This window comes from Prionailurus viverrinus, chromosome E1 (assembly GCF_022837055.1).
Source record: "Prionailurus viverrinus isolate Anna chromosome E1, UM_Priviv_1.0, whole genome shotgun sequence".
In the NCBI taxonomy this organism is placed as follows: domain Eukaryota; kingdom Metazoa; phylum Chordata; class Mammalia; order Carnivora; family Felidae; genus Prionailurus; species Prionailurus viverrinus.
Genome location: NC_062574.1, coordinates 851,711 through 869,358, shown reverse-complemented (window position 1 = coordinate 869,358; position 17,648 = coordinate 851,711). Strand labels below are relative to the sequence as shown.

General features: G+C 65.6%; 2 protein-coding genes across 3 annotated transcripts in view; one reads left to right on the top strand and one right to left on the bottom strand.

Annotated features, from left to right (window-relative positions):
* Positions 1–10,784, bottom strand: part of PITPNM3 (PITPNM family member 3) — a 70,575-nt gene extending 59,791 nt beyond the window's left edge. The window contains exon 1 of the mRNA XM_047831737.1: positions 10,707–10,784. Coding sequence (XP_047687693.1) covers positions 10,707–10,728 — 22 coding nt within the window. The 5' untranslated portion in view covers positions 10,729–10,784. The remainder of the gene's footprint in view (positions 1–10,706) is intronic.
* A 2,683-nt stretch (positions 10,785–13,467) lies between these two features.
* LOC125151181 (collagen alpha-1(I) chain-like) lies at positions 13,468–16,747 on the top strand. 2 transcript variants are annotated; one of them, XM_047831744.1, is made up of 2 exons: positions 13,468–14,302; positions 15,450–16,747. In XM_047831744.1, exons 1-2 carry the CDS (start codon positions 13,796–13,798, stop codon positions 15,546–15,548), a joined length of 606 nt encoding a protein of 201 aa, XP_047687700.1. In that variant the 5' UTR covers positions 13,468–13,795; the 3' UTR covers positions 15,549–16,747. The 2 variants fall into 2 exon arrangements, with proteins under 2 accessions (XP_047687700.1, XP_047687699.1); XM_047831743.1 differs by lacking the exon at positions 15,450–16,747 and having other exon boundaries at positions 13,468–14,025; positions 14,117–15,235.
* Positions 16,748–17,648: the final 901 nt, after the last annotated feature.

Genomic DNA, 17,648 nt, shown 5'->3' with positions numbered 1-17,648 from the left:
CAAATGGATAAAGTGACGTGCTGAGTCATAGAATGTGCCAGACACCCCGCTTACCTGGAGGAACCCTAACCCCCCCAGAGGGCACTGTGCGTCCCCCGCTTACCTAGAGGAACCCTAACCAGCCCCCCGAGGACACCATGCGTCCCCCGTGTACCTAGAGGAACCCTAACCAGCCCCCTGAGGACACCGTGCGTCCCCCACTTACCTAGAGGAACCCTAACCAGCCCCCTGAGGACACCGTGCATCCCCCATGTACCTAGAGGAACCCTAACCAGCCCCCCGAGGACACCGTGCGTCCCCCGCTTACCTAGAGGAACCCTAACCAGCCCCCAGAGGGCACCGTGCGTCCCTGTCCTGCACCTGTTCGCTCCAGGTCACAAAGCTGGTAGGTGATGGAGGCGAGGCCCGACCAGACGCCAGACCCGTCCAGCCTGCCTACCGGGTCTGTGGGTCAGCGTCTGGGTATCCCCAGGCCCACGTGGACATTGGAAGGTGCACCTGCGTTCCTTGGAGAGCGCCGTCCTCCCAAAGCCCCTCCCCGTCCCCGAGCCGGTCCTGAAGACACACAGACTCACACGCGCTCCCACATCACCCCCTCCCCGTCCGTGTCCCTCATGCACGCCTGCCAGCTCGCAGCCGCGGGTGAAAACATCGCAGAAAGGCCAGCGTGTGGCCGTGCAGCAGCACAAACCTGGGCTCCTCACTACCACTTACGTGTCCACGGCAGAAGCGCGGGAAGCTGGCGGGCCTCACCTTTGTCATCTGTGAGATGGGTAGGCGCTACCTCACTGTCGGGAGACTCTGCGCACACGGCCCGCGGCCGCACGCGGCATCCCGGCACTCGGGGGACGCTGAGCCCCTCAGGAGCCAGACCGAGGGTTAGACGGGCACGGGGGCTTCCGGGGCGCCCTCCCCCCAGGGCCACAGACCCCTCTGCTCCTCCAAAGCCCAACAGACGCCCCCCAGCACACCCCGCATGCTCTCCTCTGGCCCCTCTCCCCCACCACACTGACTTAAAGGTCTATATCAGGACTGGAGGGAAAAGGGAAAACCCTTCCCCAGCCCGAGGGCAAGAGCCCACTGGAAGGAGACCCCGCCCTGCGCCCAGGAGCCCAGCCGGAGGGCAAAGCCCTGTAAAGCCAGGGACGCGGGCTTGGCCCCGTCTTCTAGGGCCAGATGGGGGCCAGACGGCGCCTGGAGGAAGCAGTTAGGGAGAGAGCAGTCCCTCCCCCTGGGACGCAGCCTGGGGACCCAGCACCCAGTGGAGCCCCCTAGGCCAGCCTGGCCCAGCACTAAATGTCAACACTGCGCCCCACAGGTGTGGACACAAGTCCCCAGGCAGAGGGCCTGCAGGCTGGAGAGCCTGGAGGCCTTCCCGGGGAGGGGGCCTCAGCTGAGCCTTAAAGAGAGGGTGGGCAGGCTGGGAGGAAGGAAAGACATGGGTCAAAGCCATCAGGCCGCTTCTACAAGAAGCTGGATCTAGAACCTTCTCCAAAATGGGAAGTCTGGCTCAAAGGAGCAAGGAGGGGACCCAGGCGTCTGCCGTGACAGCCACACTCCGCAGGTGTTCAGGTAACACCTGCCAAGTCCCAGACCTCCAGGGACCCTCAAGTGCCCCCGAGAGGCTGGGGTGGGGCGGCCGGCACTGCACCTGCCCTCCCCCGCCCTGCCTGAGGCCAAGGAGACACATGCTGCGTCCCAACAACACGTGCCTCAGGGGACACGGGTTGAGAGAGAAAAGTGTTCTGCTGTGGCTCACGTAGGCCCTTGTCCCCATTCTGTGTCCATCACACACACAGACACACATATGCTTGTGCACCTACACACACAAACCACGCACACACATGCACACGTGCACACCCACACGTGTGCGCTTACAAACACACGTGCACACGCATGTGCGAGAACGGCTCCAGAGTGTGGGTCTCGCTACCCCGTCAATGCTGCGGAAACAATCAGGCCACCAGACTCCCTGTGGGCGGTGGGGACCCTGGGGACACACAGAGCGCGGAACCTGCATGTGGCTCGCACAGACACGCTCACACAGCTTCACACCCAGCCTCGCAACACGGAGCCACATCTCACTGCTGCTCTGATCCCGCCTGGGCTCCCAGGGGTCCACGAGCAGGACAGTGTGAGACGCAGGGTCTGGCGGGGGCCCCCCCTCCCCAGAGCCGGGCCTTCTGCCTCACGTGTGATGTGAGCCACCGTCCCGCTCACCCTCCCCCTTGGTGCTGGTTCAAGCCCCAGCCCTGCCGCCTGTCCGCTGGGCTTCTCAGTAAGTGTTACCACACCACGCCGTGCCTCAGTTTCCTCCTCTGTGAAATGGGGGTAAGGACAGGACTTACAGAGGGTGGCCATGAGGAGTAACTGAATGAAATTTTTTTAGAGCGAGTGTGAGCAGGGGAGGGGCAGAGAGAGCGAGTGAGAGAGAGAATCCCAGGCAGGCTCCACGCTCAGTGCAGAGCCCAACACGAGGCTCGAACTCACGACCCTGGGATCAGGACCTGAGCGGAAATCAAGAGTCGGACACTGAACCCACTGAGCCACCCAGGCGCCCCTAAATGAACGGATATCTGAGAGAGGCCGAGCACGGGGCCTGGCCCTCCACCGGTACAGTCACACACAGAAACTCTGAGGGCGGCCCTTGTCCTCAGGCCCTAAAACTGGCACAGGGGGCACGACGGGAACTGCTCCGAGCAGGCGGGTCCCCATCCCCTCCCCTGGTGCGGCTCCCCGCCCCCCCAGCCTCTGAGCTCCCGGGGCCAGAACGTGCTCCCTCCACCTGCCGGCCTGGGCTCCGGCAGCTCACGGCCTCTGGGAACTGCGCTCCTCCCCTCCACGCCGTCTTCGCTCCTGCCCGTCCCTGCCCGTCGGTGCCCGAAGGGCCCCCCAGCCCACCCTCTGCTAATGCCCACCCATGCTGCCGGGCTGGCCCCGCCTCCTCGGTGCTCCCCCAGGCCCGGGCTGGCCCCGCCTCCTCCGCATGGAGGACCTCCCCTGAGGTCCCGCACCTGTGCCCAATCGAGCACCTGGGTCCAGGCCTGCCTGCCCCCGGGCTGTGGGTTCCCTGGGGCAGATACCTGGTGCGGCCCCCACAGGCCCATAGCTTCTCCCGGCCCACTTCAGGGGAGACCACGGGGGTGGGCCTCTCGGGGGAGCATCCCCCCCTCCCCGGCCTGTCCTCAGGGCCCCCCTGGGGTCAGGATGAGTCTGGGAAGCAGACCAATCCAGGGCAGACCTCACGGGGCTGTGGGGACACTAGGGAGGGACCGAGAGGCTCAGAGAAGCTGCTTCCAGAAAAAAAGCATCATCGAAGGAAACCAATGCTGGCTGGGGGTTGGTTGCTATGGAAACATGTCCCAAACTGCTGTATGCGCCACTGATGAGCTTATGGGGCTGAGCTGTTTCGGGGACACGCGGGGAGCCCTGGGAGGGCCTGTCTGCTGGGGCTCCGGGTACCCGGAGCCCAGATCCTGGAGGGCCCGGAAGGAGTCCAGCTTCTGGGGGACCAGGCAGCTCCATGCCAGGAGTCCAGAGTGAGCCTGAGACCAGCCACAACGCAACCTGGCCCCAACCACAGCCCGCACCTGCAGCAGCCCACGTATGGAGCCACGGCCCTGAGCACAGATGCGGCCATGACCCGGCCACACGGCAGGCCACGGCCCCCTCTCCTTGCCTGGTCACAGAGCCAGCTGCCAATCGGGCACCACCGAGCAAACGCACTCGCACGGCCTTCCCCTGACTCCGGCCACGCCGACCCCCGGGGAACCGTCAAGGGGCATCTCCTCTCTGCAGCCAGGGACCCACAGAGCCCGTGAGCCCAACAAGGATGGGCAGGGACCCCCGCCTGCAGCTGAGAGCCGCACGGAGGAAGCTGGCCTGGCCGCCGTCACACCCCCGTTCCCAGGCTCGGGCCAGAGCGGAGTTAGGATCCCCGTCTCCCAACAGGACACGGCTGGCCAAATCAGTTACTTTGAAAAAATACGCTTCTTGAAGACCTGCGGGCAATCTCATAAATATAGCATTTAAATGCCCGTTAATCACGTTACTCCGGAGGCAATTAGTGATTAATAGCTTTGGCTATGTGTTGTACTTTTCACAAGTACAAGTTGACCTCCCGGTGGAAGCAGTGGTCCCCAGACGCCCCCCTCTGTCCCACCGGCTTCTTGCCCCTCCCACTGAGGGGAGCTCCCATAGCACCTGCCACGAGGGCTCCTCAGGAGGGCGGGTGGGGGACAGGAGATGGGGCGGGGGGCCCTCCTGCCAGTCCCCCCCCAGGAGCCCCTGCAGGGAGCGGGAAACAGAGGCCCGGGCCGCGGAGGATGCTGCGGAGACCCCCACCTCGCTGAGCCGGCCCGGGTTTTCGAAGGGCACCACAGGCTACCTACCGTGAGCCCAAAGCAAGGAGCAGGGAGGGGAAAGGGTCACGGTGACCCCAGGTGGGCACTTACCGCCTACAGCTCCCAGGCTGCTACCCAGCAGGGTGGGGCCCCAGGCCGCCTCTGCTGGGCAGGCCCCCCACCGGGTGCCGATCCGCAGCCCCAGGAGCCGCGGTGGGGACCCTGGGGGCTGCGCGAGGCTCTCGCTGCTCCAGACGACACCGCACGCAAAGGGAACGAAGAGCCAACAAGGGATAGACACCCCCTGCACACTGGGCAGTAATGGGAAGGCTGAAAATAGCTCTTTTACCACCAGGGATGACTCCAGAGTTGCTCAGCGGGGACCAGCCTCCCCAGGGAGGGAGGGGGGTGAGGGCAGGAGAGGGAAGCCTCAGGCCACGGCCTGGGCAGAGGCATCCCGAGGAGGAGGAGGAGGAGGAGGAGGAGGAGGAGGAGGAGGAGGAGGAAGTGGAGGAGGAGGGGGAGGAGGAGGACGCGGATCCGGACCGGCTGGAGCAGGTGCACAGGAGGTCAGAGGTCAGAGGTGTGCGCGTGATGCCGGGCAGCCGGCCACGGATGCCGCAAGCCTCCAGGGACAGGCTCCCGGACAGCTGCTACCCCTGCGGGCTCACCCCGCATCCCACACACCTAGGTCTCTCCCTGAGCAGGGCACACACGGGGCGCCCAGCGCACGGGCCCCGGCGGCAGGCGCCTCCGAAGAGGCCTCTCTGCTCCGCCACATCTATTTTTGCTTCCAACCCTTGTTCGGCAACCCGGCTGACAGGCTGCTACCTTCCCTCCCTTCCAGAATAACGGGTCATCTGGGAAGGGAACACCTCCTCGCCGGCCCGCCCCGCGCAGTTCTGCAAACAAACGGGGGGGGGGGGACCCTCTCCAAGGAAGGCAGACTCCAGACACCCCGCGGGCACCTTCCCCTGGAGGGTCAGCCCCACGCTCTGCTCTGCGGCACTCCGGCCTGGGGAAGAGTCGCACCAAGAAGCCCAGGGAGCACCTGTCCCCGCCGGCCCTGACCACGCACACTGAGCCCCCGCACCCCCCGCCCCGGGGCCTGAATTCGCCCCCCAGACAGGCCACCCCCGGCCTCAGGCCGAGCCAACAGGCGCAAGGGGGCTCTCAGGCCGCCGGAGAGTGAACCTCGTAAATGCAGCCCCGGAAGAGCCTGGAGGCGGGGGGCGGGTGCCGCGGCAGGGCCCCTGCTCCCACCCCGGAGCCGCTTACAGGCAGGAGGCTCCCCCCACCCACACGTGTACCCCGGGGACTGTGGCCACACAGCTGTGCAGGGGGGCGGGCGGGCGTGGGGCCCTGGAGGTGGCTTTACCTCCGGAGTGACTCACTACGGCTCCTTCCTTTGCAAAAGGGGTTGCAGTGTAGCATTTTCTTTCTCTTTAGAAAACAAGAATTTTAAAACGGGGAGTAGAGAGAGCTCGAGGGTGCGTGGCGGGGGGAGGGGGGGTGCTGGGATCTCACGTGGCTTCCAAACTAACTTGCTATGCTCTCAGCCCCCTCCCACTCCAGCCCTTAGGTGGGGGACCGGCTGCCCCCTCCCCAGCCCAGCTGCAGATCTGGTGATGGGCAGGCCAGGCCCCCCAGAGGCATGTGCTCTCTCTGTCCTCTGCCCTGCCCCCCACGCCTCTGGGGGTCCCTGGGAGACAGGAGAGGGGGGAGGGGGCCCCCAAGGCACAAACCAGCGAGGAGGGGGCTGGTCCTGGCCCCCGAGCTCTCCTCCTTGCCTCCTCCTGCCCCCTCACCGATGAGGAAACCGAGAGACGGTTCAAGATCAACCAGCGTCTTCTCCGTGGCACAGCTTCCCCGCTAGGAATGGCGAATCCGAGAACAGACGAGACCCGAGTCCCACCTCCAGCTCTGCCTCTCACTTCACGGGAGTCTACAACCAGACCCTCGATCTTTCTGGGCCTCCGTTTTCTCATCCACGGAATGGGAGCCACAGCAACCCTCATCGAAAGAGACGCTGTCGAGCCGCCCGGTGGAAGCATGCTGGGGACGGCAGCCGACATCACGAGCCAGGCTGTGCCCACCGACCCCGCGCCTCCCACCCCCACGCCTGGACTCCACGGGACATCCCCACACTCGGAGCCCCATGGGTCTCCGGGCGACCCCGTGCCTTTCTGGCCTCGGTCTCCCGCCCCGCACATGATTAACAGGCGGGGTCGGCCACCTCCAGAATTCCCCCCGGGGGGGGAACCATCACAACAGGCTAAGACGTCCACGAAACATGTCACGCCTCCTGGCCGATCAGACGTGGCCCCAGCCAGGGGTGTCTAGCCGTGGGCTCACACTCTGTGTCCCACCTGCGAACCCCGAACAACTGCCTCGCAAACAGGGGCCTCCTGCTGGGACAGGGGCTTGGGCCCAGACCTCAGGGAGGCAAAGGGTCTCTAGTTGGGGCCTGCCGGGCCGCCGGTGAGCCGCCGGGACAGGTGACTCCGCAGAGGGCGGGAGACCCGCCAGAGCTCCAGCACTCCCACCGCTGCAGGGAAGGCGTCTCAGAGACAAAGTTTTAGACAAGCCGTGAGTTGGGACGTTGGCTTCTGATTTGGACCCAGCGTTTCCTCCGAGTGAATCTGCAACCTCCTTGAGGAATGCCATGCCCTTCCCGGACACCTACGAGCCATCCTAGTGCCCGAGGCCTGGGGGTTCCTCAGACTGGCCCCTTGAATCCCCCGGCAGCTTCCCAGAGTGCTGAGAATCCCACCCTCCTCCGAGAGATCTGGCCACGGCTGGAGCGGGGGCGCCCAGGACGCTGCCTGGCTTGGAGATGGTGACAAGCTGGGTGACGGCCGAACAAGGTCCGAACCGAGACTCTGGAGATGCAGGTTCGAGGCCCGGCTTGCCACCACCTTCCTGTGGCCTGGCCGGGCCTGCCGAGGGCTCTGAACAGGAGGATCTGGGAGGGTCCCCCTGTCCCTGCCACTGGACGATCAGTGCTCGCCCCCCCCCCCGCCCCCCCAGAGTACGGGTTTGATGCAATCCAGCCCACAGGCCCTCGGAACATGGCCAGCTCCTGGGAGCAAATAAACTGGTTCCTCCAGCCTGGAAGGCCCAGCAGCGCCCCCCCCCCTCCCCACCCACCTTGGCCCTGCCCAGCTGAGAGGTCCCAAACCGCTGGGGCACTAGGAGGGGCGGGGGGCAGGGGCAGGAAGCCGAACCAGCCCTTCCCAACAGAGTGGGTTCTGCCACGCGGGTCGGAGCCGCCCTCGAAGCAGGCAGAGGGACTACCTCGCCACCCCGCCCCGCCTCCCATGCTGTTCTCTGTCCAGAGTTCTCTCCAGCCTCGCCCCTCCCCATGCACCCCTCCAGCACCCCAGCCCTGCCCCGCACGCCCTCCAGGGCCTCCGTGCAGGGCCAGACCGTTCTCCCCACCCTCAGGACCCCTCTGCCACCCTCCCTACCTCCACCCTCCCTTGGCCCCTCCACGGGAAAATCTTCCTCGTTCAGCCCCTAGCTGACCCAAGGCCTGCCCCTTGCCACCTTCCTGCCCAAATCGGCCAGCTTCTTAGGTGCGGCTCCTAGAGAGCGCCAGCCCTCCCTGTTTCGAACCACCCCTAGTTTCTTCCGGTCTGTACCGCACTGGAGGATGGCCACAGGTAGGCCTGGGTGTGAACAGCTGTCCCCCCAGGGAGGCCTCGCCCACCCCCGCCCTAGTCCACCGGACCTGGAGCTCCCACAGGGCCCTCCCTCCCCTCAAGACCGGACACAGGGCACAACACTTCTGGGCTGGGTGACTGAAATCTCCCAGACGCTGGGAACTAGTAGTAACCCGTTTGAGATCCACACCCTGTAATTTATCCAATCCTTTCTGGAAACTCACAGCATGTTTTCCTGAACCTGGGTCCTCCCGACCAAGTGAAAGTCCTTTTACTGCCTCCCTTCGGCGCCTGTCTGATATAGCTGACGGTGCCATGGCTGGCTGCTCAGGCGGTACACTGCACAAGCCCAGGGACACCATTCACTGGACTACAATACGATGATCCCAGAGTCACGCACTGTGGTGGCTCTGGGGTCCAAACCTCACTAGGTGGTCCCTTGGCCAATTTTCAGAGGAAATGTCTCCTAGACCACAGAACATACTCTTATAGGCCTTGCACCCCCACCTTCAGCCACCCTTGGTTCTAATGGCACCCCAGAGTGAAGGCCTGATCATTTCTGATCACCAGTCTGCCCATCTGCGGTAGACAGTCCCGAACAGCCAACCCTCTCTGTTATGTCCCCTCCTGGGGCCCTAGTGTCTCCAGCTGTGCAGAGAGGGACACCCCCCCCCCCCCCCCCCGCGAGGACGCCTCTGTTCTAAAGCTCACCGATCATTCCACACGGGCTTTGCCACCGTGGGTCCCATACACATGTTACCGGAAGCTGTTTTCAGGTCAGTAGGCTTAGAGCCTAAAGAGAAGGGACGTTGACAAAATGCAAAGTAACCCAGAAAGATTGAGAAAAGGAGGCGTACGTAACCCCATCTCGCTGGCTCAATCCCGAAAAGGCTCCTTGGAGCGGTGGCCGAGTACGGGCACAGGATCCACAGAGGAGGGGTCAGGGCTGCCCTGAAGGGAAGGGCCGAACACAGCATGCCCCAGAAAAGACGAGATGTTAGAGCCGCACGAGGCACAGACGCTTGGGGCAGTTTTCACCCGGCACTGAACAGATGCCCACCGGCTGGCAGCTGGGGAGCCAAACGACCCACAGGCCACAGTAGAGGGACCAGACTGCACCCCAGACCGATGGTGCGGGGCTGGCCTGACGGGGCAGTGATGGAGAAAGCCTGTCACTCAGCACCCTTAGGGTCCGGCAGAGCCGGCTGGGTGCCCAGGCTCTGCCCAGACCCTCCGGGCCACCTGGAGGGAGAGCTTCTCTGAGTATCTGCTTCCAGATGCCTTAAAGGGGGGCCAGGACCATCTCCACCCTCCCGGGATCACTGTGCATGTTGCCCGGCACCCAGTTCTGGTGGCACAGTTAGCCTCTACCGTGGTGACTGTAGCCGGCAGGTGGTTTGTGCAGGGCTGTGCACGCACACGCGGAGCGGGGCGGCGGGCGGGACACACACCCTGCCATGTGCCCTTTGGGAGGCGAGGGGGTGGGTAAGGCCCCAGGCTCCTGGAGGAGGAAGAGGGAGACAGCCTTTTCCAGGAGGGGAAAGGGAGGGAAGTGAGAAAGGGGTGTTTAGCTGCGTCTCACTCAGCCAGCCCCACCCCGGCAGGACTCCTCCGGGCCCTAAATCGCACGCCCAGCGTGCGTACAGGGGGGTCCGGACCGGCCCAAGGTTCCGAGCAGCACCCGTGGGGCGGCAGTGGACGTGCACACGGACCAGGGTGTTTGCCCGAGTGTGCGTACGGGCGAATTCACACTCATTCCATCGCGGCCACTGCTTGTGGGTAGAGGGGTGGGGTTCGTGCCAGACCAAGGCCGGGTCCCCAGGGATAGCACCGCACCTGCCAGGGTCACAGGCCGGGGGTGAGTTCACGGTGCATTTACACACGCCAGTGTCGCCACTGTGCGCCAGCCTGGTGGTCTGTCCTCCCCCCGGGGCCTCTGGGGGCGCCGCCAGGCCCAGACCGTGCAGACGGGGGCAGAGCCGGGTGGCCGTCCTGACCCCCCGCGCCCAGCTCGGGTCTGGCACGCAGGACGCTGGGGAATTAACGCCTGGCTGAACGAATGAATGCAGGAACGAACGAATGACTGACGCCCACTCCCTCACCCCGCTGGCCTCAATGCCCGCGCCCGGGGGAGCGCAGAGCCCGCGGGACCCCACGGGAGGCAGGCCTGCAGACCCGCAGACCTTCGCACCTGCGGCTCTGCGTCCGGGGTCGGTGGGGGAGGGGGCGGGACGGCTCCCTAGCGGTGCGGCGCAGTACCCCTCCTTCCCCAGAAGAAATCTGGGTCTCCTGACTGAGCTGGGTGGCGCGGGGGGAGGGGGGGGAGGTTGCCGCGTCCCGGATGGAGCGAGCGGCGGCACTGGGGGTGGGGGTGGGGGGGCGCGTCCAGGCTGACGCTGGGGGCGCGGGAGGGAGCTGTGGCCTCAAGACGGCCCCTCCGGTGCCCGCGCTCCGGGGCTGCCCGGAGAGCCGAGGGGGGGTGGCGGCCGGACGGGACCCGGCAGCCGCAGCCCCGGCCCCCCCCCCCACCGCCGCCCGCGGCGCCCCTCCGGGGACCGGGGGGCGCAGGAAGGACGCGCGGGGCGCGCGGGTCCCGGCCCTCCCGGAACCTCCGCCCACCTGCGCGGGGGCTCACCTGGGCCGCGCGCGGGTCCCTCCCCCGGGCCGCCGGCCCTGCCCTCCCCGCGCCCGCCCTCACCTGCGCGGCCCGCCTTGGCCATGTCCCGGGCGGCGGGCTCCGGCTGCGCCGCGCGCGCTCCTCGCCGCTCCCGGCCCGGCCCCGGCCGCCGAGCCTCCTCCGGCCCCGAGCGGACTCCGCGCGCCGCGCCCCGCGCCCCCGCCCCGCGCGCCTCGGCCGCCGCAGCCGCCGCCTCGCCGCTCCCTCCCGCTGCCTTAAAGGCGCCGAGCGGCGGCCGCCGGGGAGGGACTCGCGGAGGAAGGCGCCCGACGCCGCCCCCGCGGGCCCGCACCCCCGCCCGGCTCCGGCTCCGGACACCGCAGCGCGCGGGGGGCGCAGACGCGGCCAGGCCCTGCGGTGCGCGCGGGGGCGCGGCGCCGCCGCCGGGGAGGCACCCCCGGGGGCAGGGGGAGATCAGAGGAGCCTGGAGACCCAGGGCCCCGCGCGGGAGGGGTACCGAGAGAGGAGAGGACAGGGAGGTGGGGCCGGGGGGGGGGGGTTGTCACCGGAGGATTGGGGCCCTCCGTCAGCCCCCACGCTGGCGTCCGGGGTCATCTCCAGGGTCTGACCCGCCTGGGACGGGGAGGGACTTCAGTGCCTTTAACTCCGCAGGAACGCGAGCGGCACAGGCCAGTCCGCTTGCAGCAGTCTGGAGTGGGGGGCGGGCAGCGGCCCTTCCGCGTGCCCACACCGGGCTGCAGACGTTCCTGCGAGCAGGCCGGTTGGAGGCTTCGCAGCCAGGGCTCCGCAGGCCAGCCCAGTCCCAGGCAGCAGAGCCCGGCTGGCAGCCCTGGAAGGGCTGGGCTGGGTCCCCGGCCCTCCAGCTCTCATCACAGGGCAATGCCACCCTGCCCCCTGCAGCAGGAAAGGTTGGGGTCGCTGGTCCTCAGGGCTTCTCCACCCGCCAGGCCCTGCCCTGAAAACAAGCCCTCGGCAACTTGTGAGGAGTCCACAGCCAGGCACCCACCCTCCCTGCCCCACCCTCGCCTCCTGGGGGAAAAGGTGCGTTACGTGACCCCCCACCGGCTAGCCTCGGTCCTTACTCCATCAGCCCCTCTGTGGGAAACTGGACCCAGGTGGAGCCACCAGAGGTCTCCGTGAGTATCCAGTCCCCGCACCCGCTTGGGTCTTTGACTCCATCCACAGGATTCTCATCAAGTGGCCTGCACCTCCTGGTTGATTCCATCCAAGGACAGGGTGCCCAGTAGCTCGGGCCAGAGTTCTTCTGTCTTTGGATGGTGCTGTCCGTGAAAACGTTTTTCCTCGTTTGAGCTGAAACCTGCATCTTGTACGACCCACATGTGGGTCCTTCTGACTGGTGTCCCAGCTAACAAAAGCAGGGCCTCCTAAGGCCCTCCATCCACACTCCCCAGGGCAGCTTCGCCAGAAGCTCTGAAAGTCCCCCAGTCCCGGGAGCTCTGGATCCCGGAACCAGACGGCAGCGCTGACTCCAGAAGACGGAATTTCAGAAGCCCCAGGGACCCAGAGCCACAGCTGTTCACCGGTGTGCCACTGGTACCCCCCCTCGCCCCCCCGGAAGAGCGTGAATGGATTCCTGCAGACCCTCCCCGTTCCTGGGGTCTGGTGGGGATGGGAACAGCAGTGAGCGCTGGCTGGACGGGCAGTGAGCTCGCGGCTTCATCCACAGCCGGTCGGTGGACCCGCAGGTGCCCTCGGAGGTGTGCTGTGCAACCCAGCTTGTCCGTGAAGGAACGGAAGTGAAGGTTCGCCGTGGGCGGTCCGCAGGTTTGGGTTGCTGGCCTGTGCTCTGCCCGCTGTGCCAGGCTGCCCTCACCCTTCCCTGCGGGCGGGGCATGGCCAGAGGCCTGGGCCCACGCAGAGTCCAGGTTTGGCCACCTGGGCTGTGGGGATGAATGGCCACCGAAAGGCAATAAACCTGCCTCGGGGGGGACACACCGGGCCTGAGCGCCTCCCCGGGGCCCTTGGCTTACAGCAGCAACAGTGACTGCAGTTTGCAGGGACCTGTGATTTTCTGGCACTGCCGTGTGTGTGTGTGTGTGTGTGTGTGTGTGTGTGTGCGCGCGCGCGCGCAAGTGTGGGTGAACAGGTACGTACAGGTGTGTGGATGTGTGTGTATGCATGTATATGAGAATATGTACGTGTGTGTGTGTGGTTGTATGTCCGTGTGTGTACCTGTGCGCAGGTGTTTTTAAGCATGTGTGTGCACGTATGTGTGCAAGTGTGCAGGTGGGGGTATGCCCACGTAGGTTTGGGTGGGGACGTGCACAGATGTGGACACATACGTGTGGATGTGTGTGTGGATGTGTGTGGGTGTGTGTGTGTGCAAGTGTGGGTGAACAGGTGCGTACACGTGTGTGGATGTGTGTGTATGCGTGTATATGAGAATATGTATGCGTGCGTGTGTGTGTGGTCGTGTGTCCGTGTGTGTACCTGTGCGCAGGTGTTTTTAAGCATGTGTGTGCATGTATGTGTGCAAGTGTGCATGTGGAGGTATGCGCACGTGGGTTTGGGTGGGGCTGTGCACAGATGTGGACGTATACGTGTGGATGTCGCGTGTGGATGTGTGTGTGGATGTATGTGGGTGTGTGTGTGTGCAAGTGTGGGTGAACAGGTGCGTACACGTGTGTGGATGTGTGTGTATGCGTGTATATGAGAATATGTATGCGTGCGTGTGTGTGTGGTCGTGTGTCCGTGTGTGTACCTGTGCGCAGGTGTTTTTAAGCATGTGTGTGCATGTATGTGTGCAAGTGTGCATGTGGAGGTATGCGCACGTGGGTTTGGGTGTGGATGTGCACAGATGCGGACGTATACGTGTGAATGTGTGTGTGGACGTGTGTGGGTATGTGCGCGTGCACATACACACACAGGCAAACGCACCCTACTCAGGGGAGGTGCACCCTGTGGTGGGCACGGAGACCCCTCCCCACCCCTCTGTGCAGGTGCCGCAAACCCCTGGGAGAGGACGAGAGGGCAGTCAAGGGCCGGTGTCGCGTTGGTGGGAAGCGCACACATCCTGTGGCCGGACCGCCCACGCCCCATGCTCGGATGGGCCCCTGCCTCAGGACAGCCGCCCCGGGGCTCTGTGCTTCCCCGACCCCAGCCTGCCTGGCGTTCACCCCGAGGGCTGCATGCGCTCCAGCCGGGAGTGCACCCGGCCGCGTGGACCTTACCAGCCCGTGAGGAGGTTCCGGCCCAGCCTCCGGGCAGAGCAAACACTTCGGGACGGTCGGGGCCGCTGGACTGCCTGCTGGGGACTAACTTCCTGCCTCAGAAGAACCACCGTGTTTGGAGAAAGAATAAGCAGCCGTTCGGAGGCGCTGCCCTCGGCTGCCCGCAGGAAGGAAGCAGGAGCCAGAAGGTGTCTGTGGGCCCCCAGCTCTGTGGCCGGTGTCCCGGGCAGGGTTCCAGGCGGACCGTGGGTCCACAGCGTGTCCCACTTCTGCCTCCAGAGCCCCCGCGGCTCCCAGGCCCCACGAGCACAATGGCCCCGAGAACTGGTGAACGGGTGCCCGGGTCAGTGCCGCCCACCGCCCGAGAACGCGTGCGCCGACTGGACAGACCGAGAGCTCCAGGCAGGTAGGCAGTCCGGGCCTGGACCCGGATCCGGGACAGCTGGTGTCCACGCACTTGGAAAGGTAAGTGGCCGTCATCAGGAGCCAACACGGGCCCATAGAAAGGCAGGCACGCCCGGCTACACTCATTTCCTTTCCGGACGTGCTGGCTGGTGGGGTGGGTACTGCGGGGCCTGTGGGGCCTGGCCGGCTGCTCCCGGCTCCCCGACGGGACACCGGGCTGGCCCGGTGCCGCATCGCTGCCCTCTGCTGGTGGACGGCAGGTGGACTGGGCCGCCCTGGCCCCGGGTAGAGAAGCCCCCCCTGGTCTCCCCTGAACCTCTGGCAGCACCTTCCCTCCCTGGAGACTCCCGGCCCCTCCTCCCGGCTCCCTAGGTTGTTGTCACCACCGCGGGGGCCGCCTCCACTCACAAAAGCAGCCTTGGAAACAGATGCTCTTTTCTGGAGCCTTCCAGGGAAGCTCTGAGAGTGGCTGCTCCCAGCCCTGCCCGCCACGCGGGACGCCTGGTGGACCGTGCTCTTCCATCGGCAGCCCCCCCGGCCCTCCTCCTGCTGATGTAGTCTGTTCGCACTTTCCACCCCAGGAGGGTCAGGACCCCGCCCGCCCCCACCCTTCAGCAGGAGCCCGTTCTCTGCCACGTGGATGACCACGGCCTCACCCTCACAGCACAGTCTGTAAAGGAGGCGCTGGGTGGCCAAGGGTCTCATTTGCCATCTGCAGAGGCCAAATGAGCCCTCGGGGGCGCCCTGGACCCCACGTGCCAGGACCCCCGGCCAGGGCAGCCCCCAGCCTGGCGGACCAAGCCCAAGGCTCCGCGGTTACACAGAGTGTGTCCCGTTCCGGCCTCCGACGGGAGGCTCCGGGGTCAACATTCCAGTGCCACATCCTCAGCGTTTTCTACAAACACCCACAGAACCCGCTGAACGGGGCCGTGTCCACCTGGGCTTGAGCGCAAGGCCGCTGAGGGTCAGGTCGCTGCTCGGCCTGCTTCTCTGTCTCACCAAGCAGGGTGCCCATCACAGGGCCTGGGAGGGGCTGGAGGGGCTGAGGGGCAGGTTCTTCAGGGGGCGACAGCTGGACGAGGGGGAGACGTACCGGCCGCTCCGAGGAGGTGCTTAAGGAGGCTACGCTGTGGCGCACGACCCCCCCCCCCCCCCATCCACGGTCGGGGACGCCAGCGACACTGCACCTCCTTCCTCGGCCCTGCAGGGGGCTGCGGTTTGTGTTTGTCCCACGTCAGGACTGCTGACACTGACCCCGAGCAGGCCCAGCCGGCTTCAAGTTATATGCGGACCAGACACGAATTAGGACCCGGCTGGAAATCGACCGCTGGTGGTGGGTGTGACCGTCCCCATCCTGCAGCACCGTCCACACGGCCTCACCTGTCCCTCGCCAGCCCCAGCCCCACGCACAACGTGGCTCAGGCACCAGACTCCAGAACACGGGAAACCAGACACTGCCGTAGACAGCAAGGCACCTAAGAAGCAACAGGTCGACGGGGGAACCAGCCGGGGCTCCGCCACTGAGGCCGCCGGTCCAGCGAGGACGGGAAATCACAATCAGACCCTGCGTCAGCAGGCGTGGCTTCCCCTGCACCGAGCACTCGTCTACACCTGTTGCGGCTCCCTCGCGTGCACACCGGGCCTCGGGCTCCCCTACTCCGACGGGTCCTCCCTCCGGCTCCGGCCACGCTGTGTGGCCCTGTTTGTGTGCGTCTCTCCTGCTCTTAGCTGCCCTCCCCTCCCCTCCTCCAGCGTCTGCCTCCCCGGTCTATCTGCGGAGGCTCCTTCTGTGTGTGTGCCCGACATCAGTCACCTGCAAGTCTGCATCCGGAACATCGTGGTCCCGGCACCTGGGCGGACAGCTCGTTCCCCGCCCTCCCCTTCCCTTTGTGGTGTCTGAGCTCTGTCCACATCGATATTTGCAGATTTGCCTGTAGCCCCGCGTAATACTTCACAGCATGAAGCCACCTCCCCTTGTTGTTCTGACCCCCCCCTTCTGACGTTTTATCATCATATTTTTGAGAGACAGAGCGTGAGTGAGGGAAGGGCGGAGGGAGGGGAACAGAGGATCTCCAGCAGCCTCAGCGCTGTCCGCACAGAGCCCGACGTGGGGCTCAGACGCACGAACTGGGAGATCATGACCTGAGCCGAAGTTGGGTGTTCGACCGACTGGGCCCCCCGGGGAGCCCCGTTTTCCAGCCCTCTCAATGGCCACTTAGGACAGCTTCTCGCTGTGCGGACATCGCCCTGCACTGTGTGCTCTCGTCCGGGAGACTCCGGGGCACACGCGGAGCCCTGGGATGGTGGGGCGTCGGGAACACGCAGATTTCCCTAACTACTGCATCACAAATCGCTCTCAGGTGGTCCTGTCTTCATTTCGGACGGAAAGACCGAGGCCGCAAGCAGTGGGGTGACTCACCCCAGTTTGAGAACCTGACTTGCAGCCCGGGCCCCACCGCCCCCCACCTCCGCTGGGACACGAACTTCATCTCCCTCCCCCACATCTGAGCACAGTGGTGCCCACCGGGAGCCTCCCAGGGCGGTGCTGGGGAAGGAGGCGGGAGGTCTGAGCTCCTGAGGGGGCTCCTTCGCGGCGGGAACAAACCCTGGCGGCCCAGTCGCCGCGTGCGGCTCAGGTGTGGCACGCACTGGTCTCGGCTCCGGGGAGCACCCGCTGCTGGGGCTCACGGGGCTCGGATGAGCCAGAACAGGGTCCCTGGGGGAGGGAGCCCCGGGGAGGGGGGGTCATCCTGTCCACCCCTCTGCCCCCAGAGCCTAGGCCGGGAGCTCTTCCTGGGGCCGCTCTCGTCACTCTGTGAGCACAGCAGCAGCAGATACTTTCTGTGTGGTTCCTGTGCCCCCAGCGGCCTTGTTCTGTCCAAGCAGCATGAACCCTCCCACTTCGCAGACAAGGAAACTGAGGCTCAGAAGCTACCCATCTTTCTTTAGGCCCTGAGTGGTGGACCGGCCCGCCCCCTGGCGTCCACGCACCCCCATCAGCACGTGGGGGAGGCTGGGCAGGTGGGGCCGCCCGGCCCGGGAGGGGCCCTGTCCCCGCAGACCCTGCCGCGCTGTGCACCAATGGCGAAAAGGCCGAATTTTACGAGGCTCTGAGAGTGAATTGACTGCACTCATTACGGACATACTAGATCACCCGCGGAGTGAAAAGGCACCCCAGGGACCCCGGGCTGTGCAGCCTTCGGCGAGGACGGGAACGGCCCCTCTGAGCTGCGGCAGTGAAGCAAGTGCCCATTCGGTTACCAGCCGAGGGGCTGCGGTCCGCCCGGAGCTGTCTGGGGCTCACGGGGGCTGAGGGTGAAGGAAAAGGCGGTTCCAGAAATAAAATCCGTTTTTCATGTAAATCAGCTGCCGAAGGCAGTGTCGGGAAGGGGCCAGGGGCTGCGGA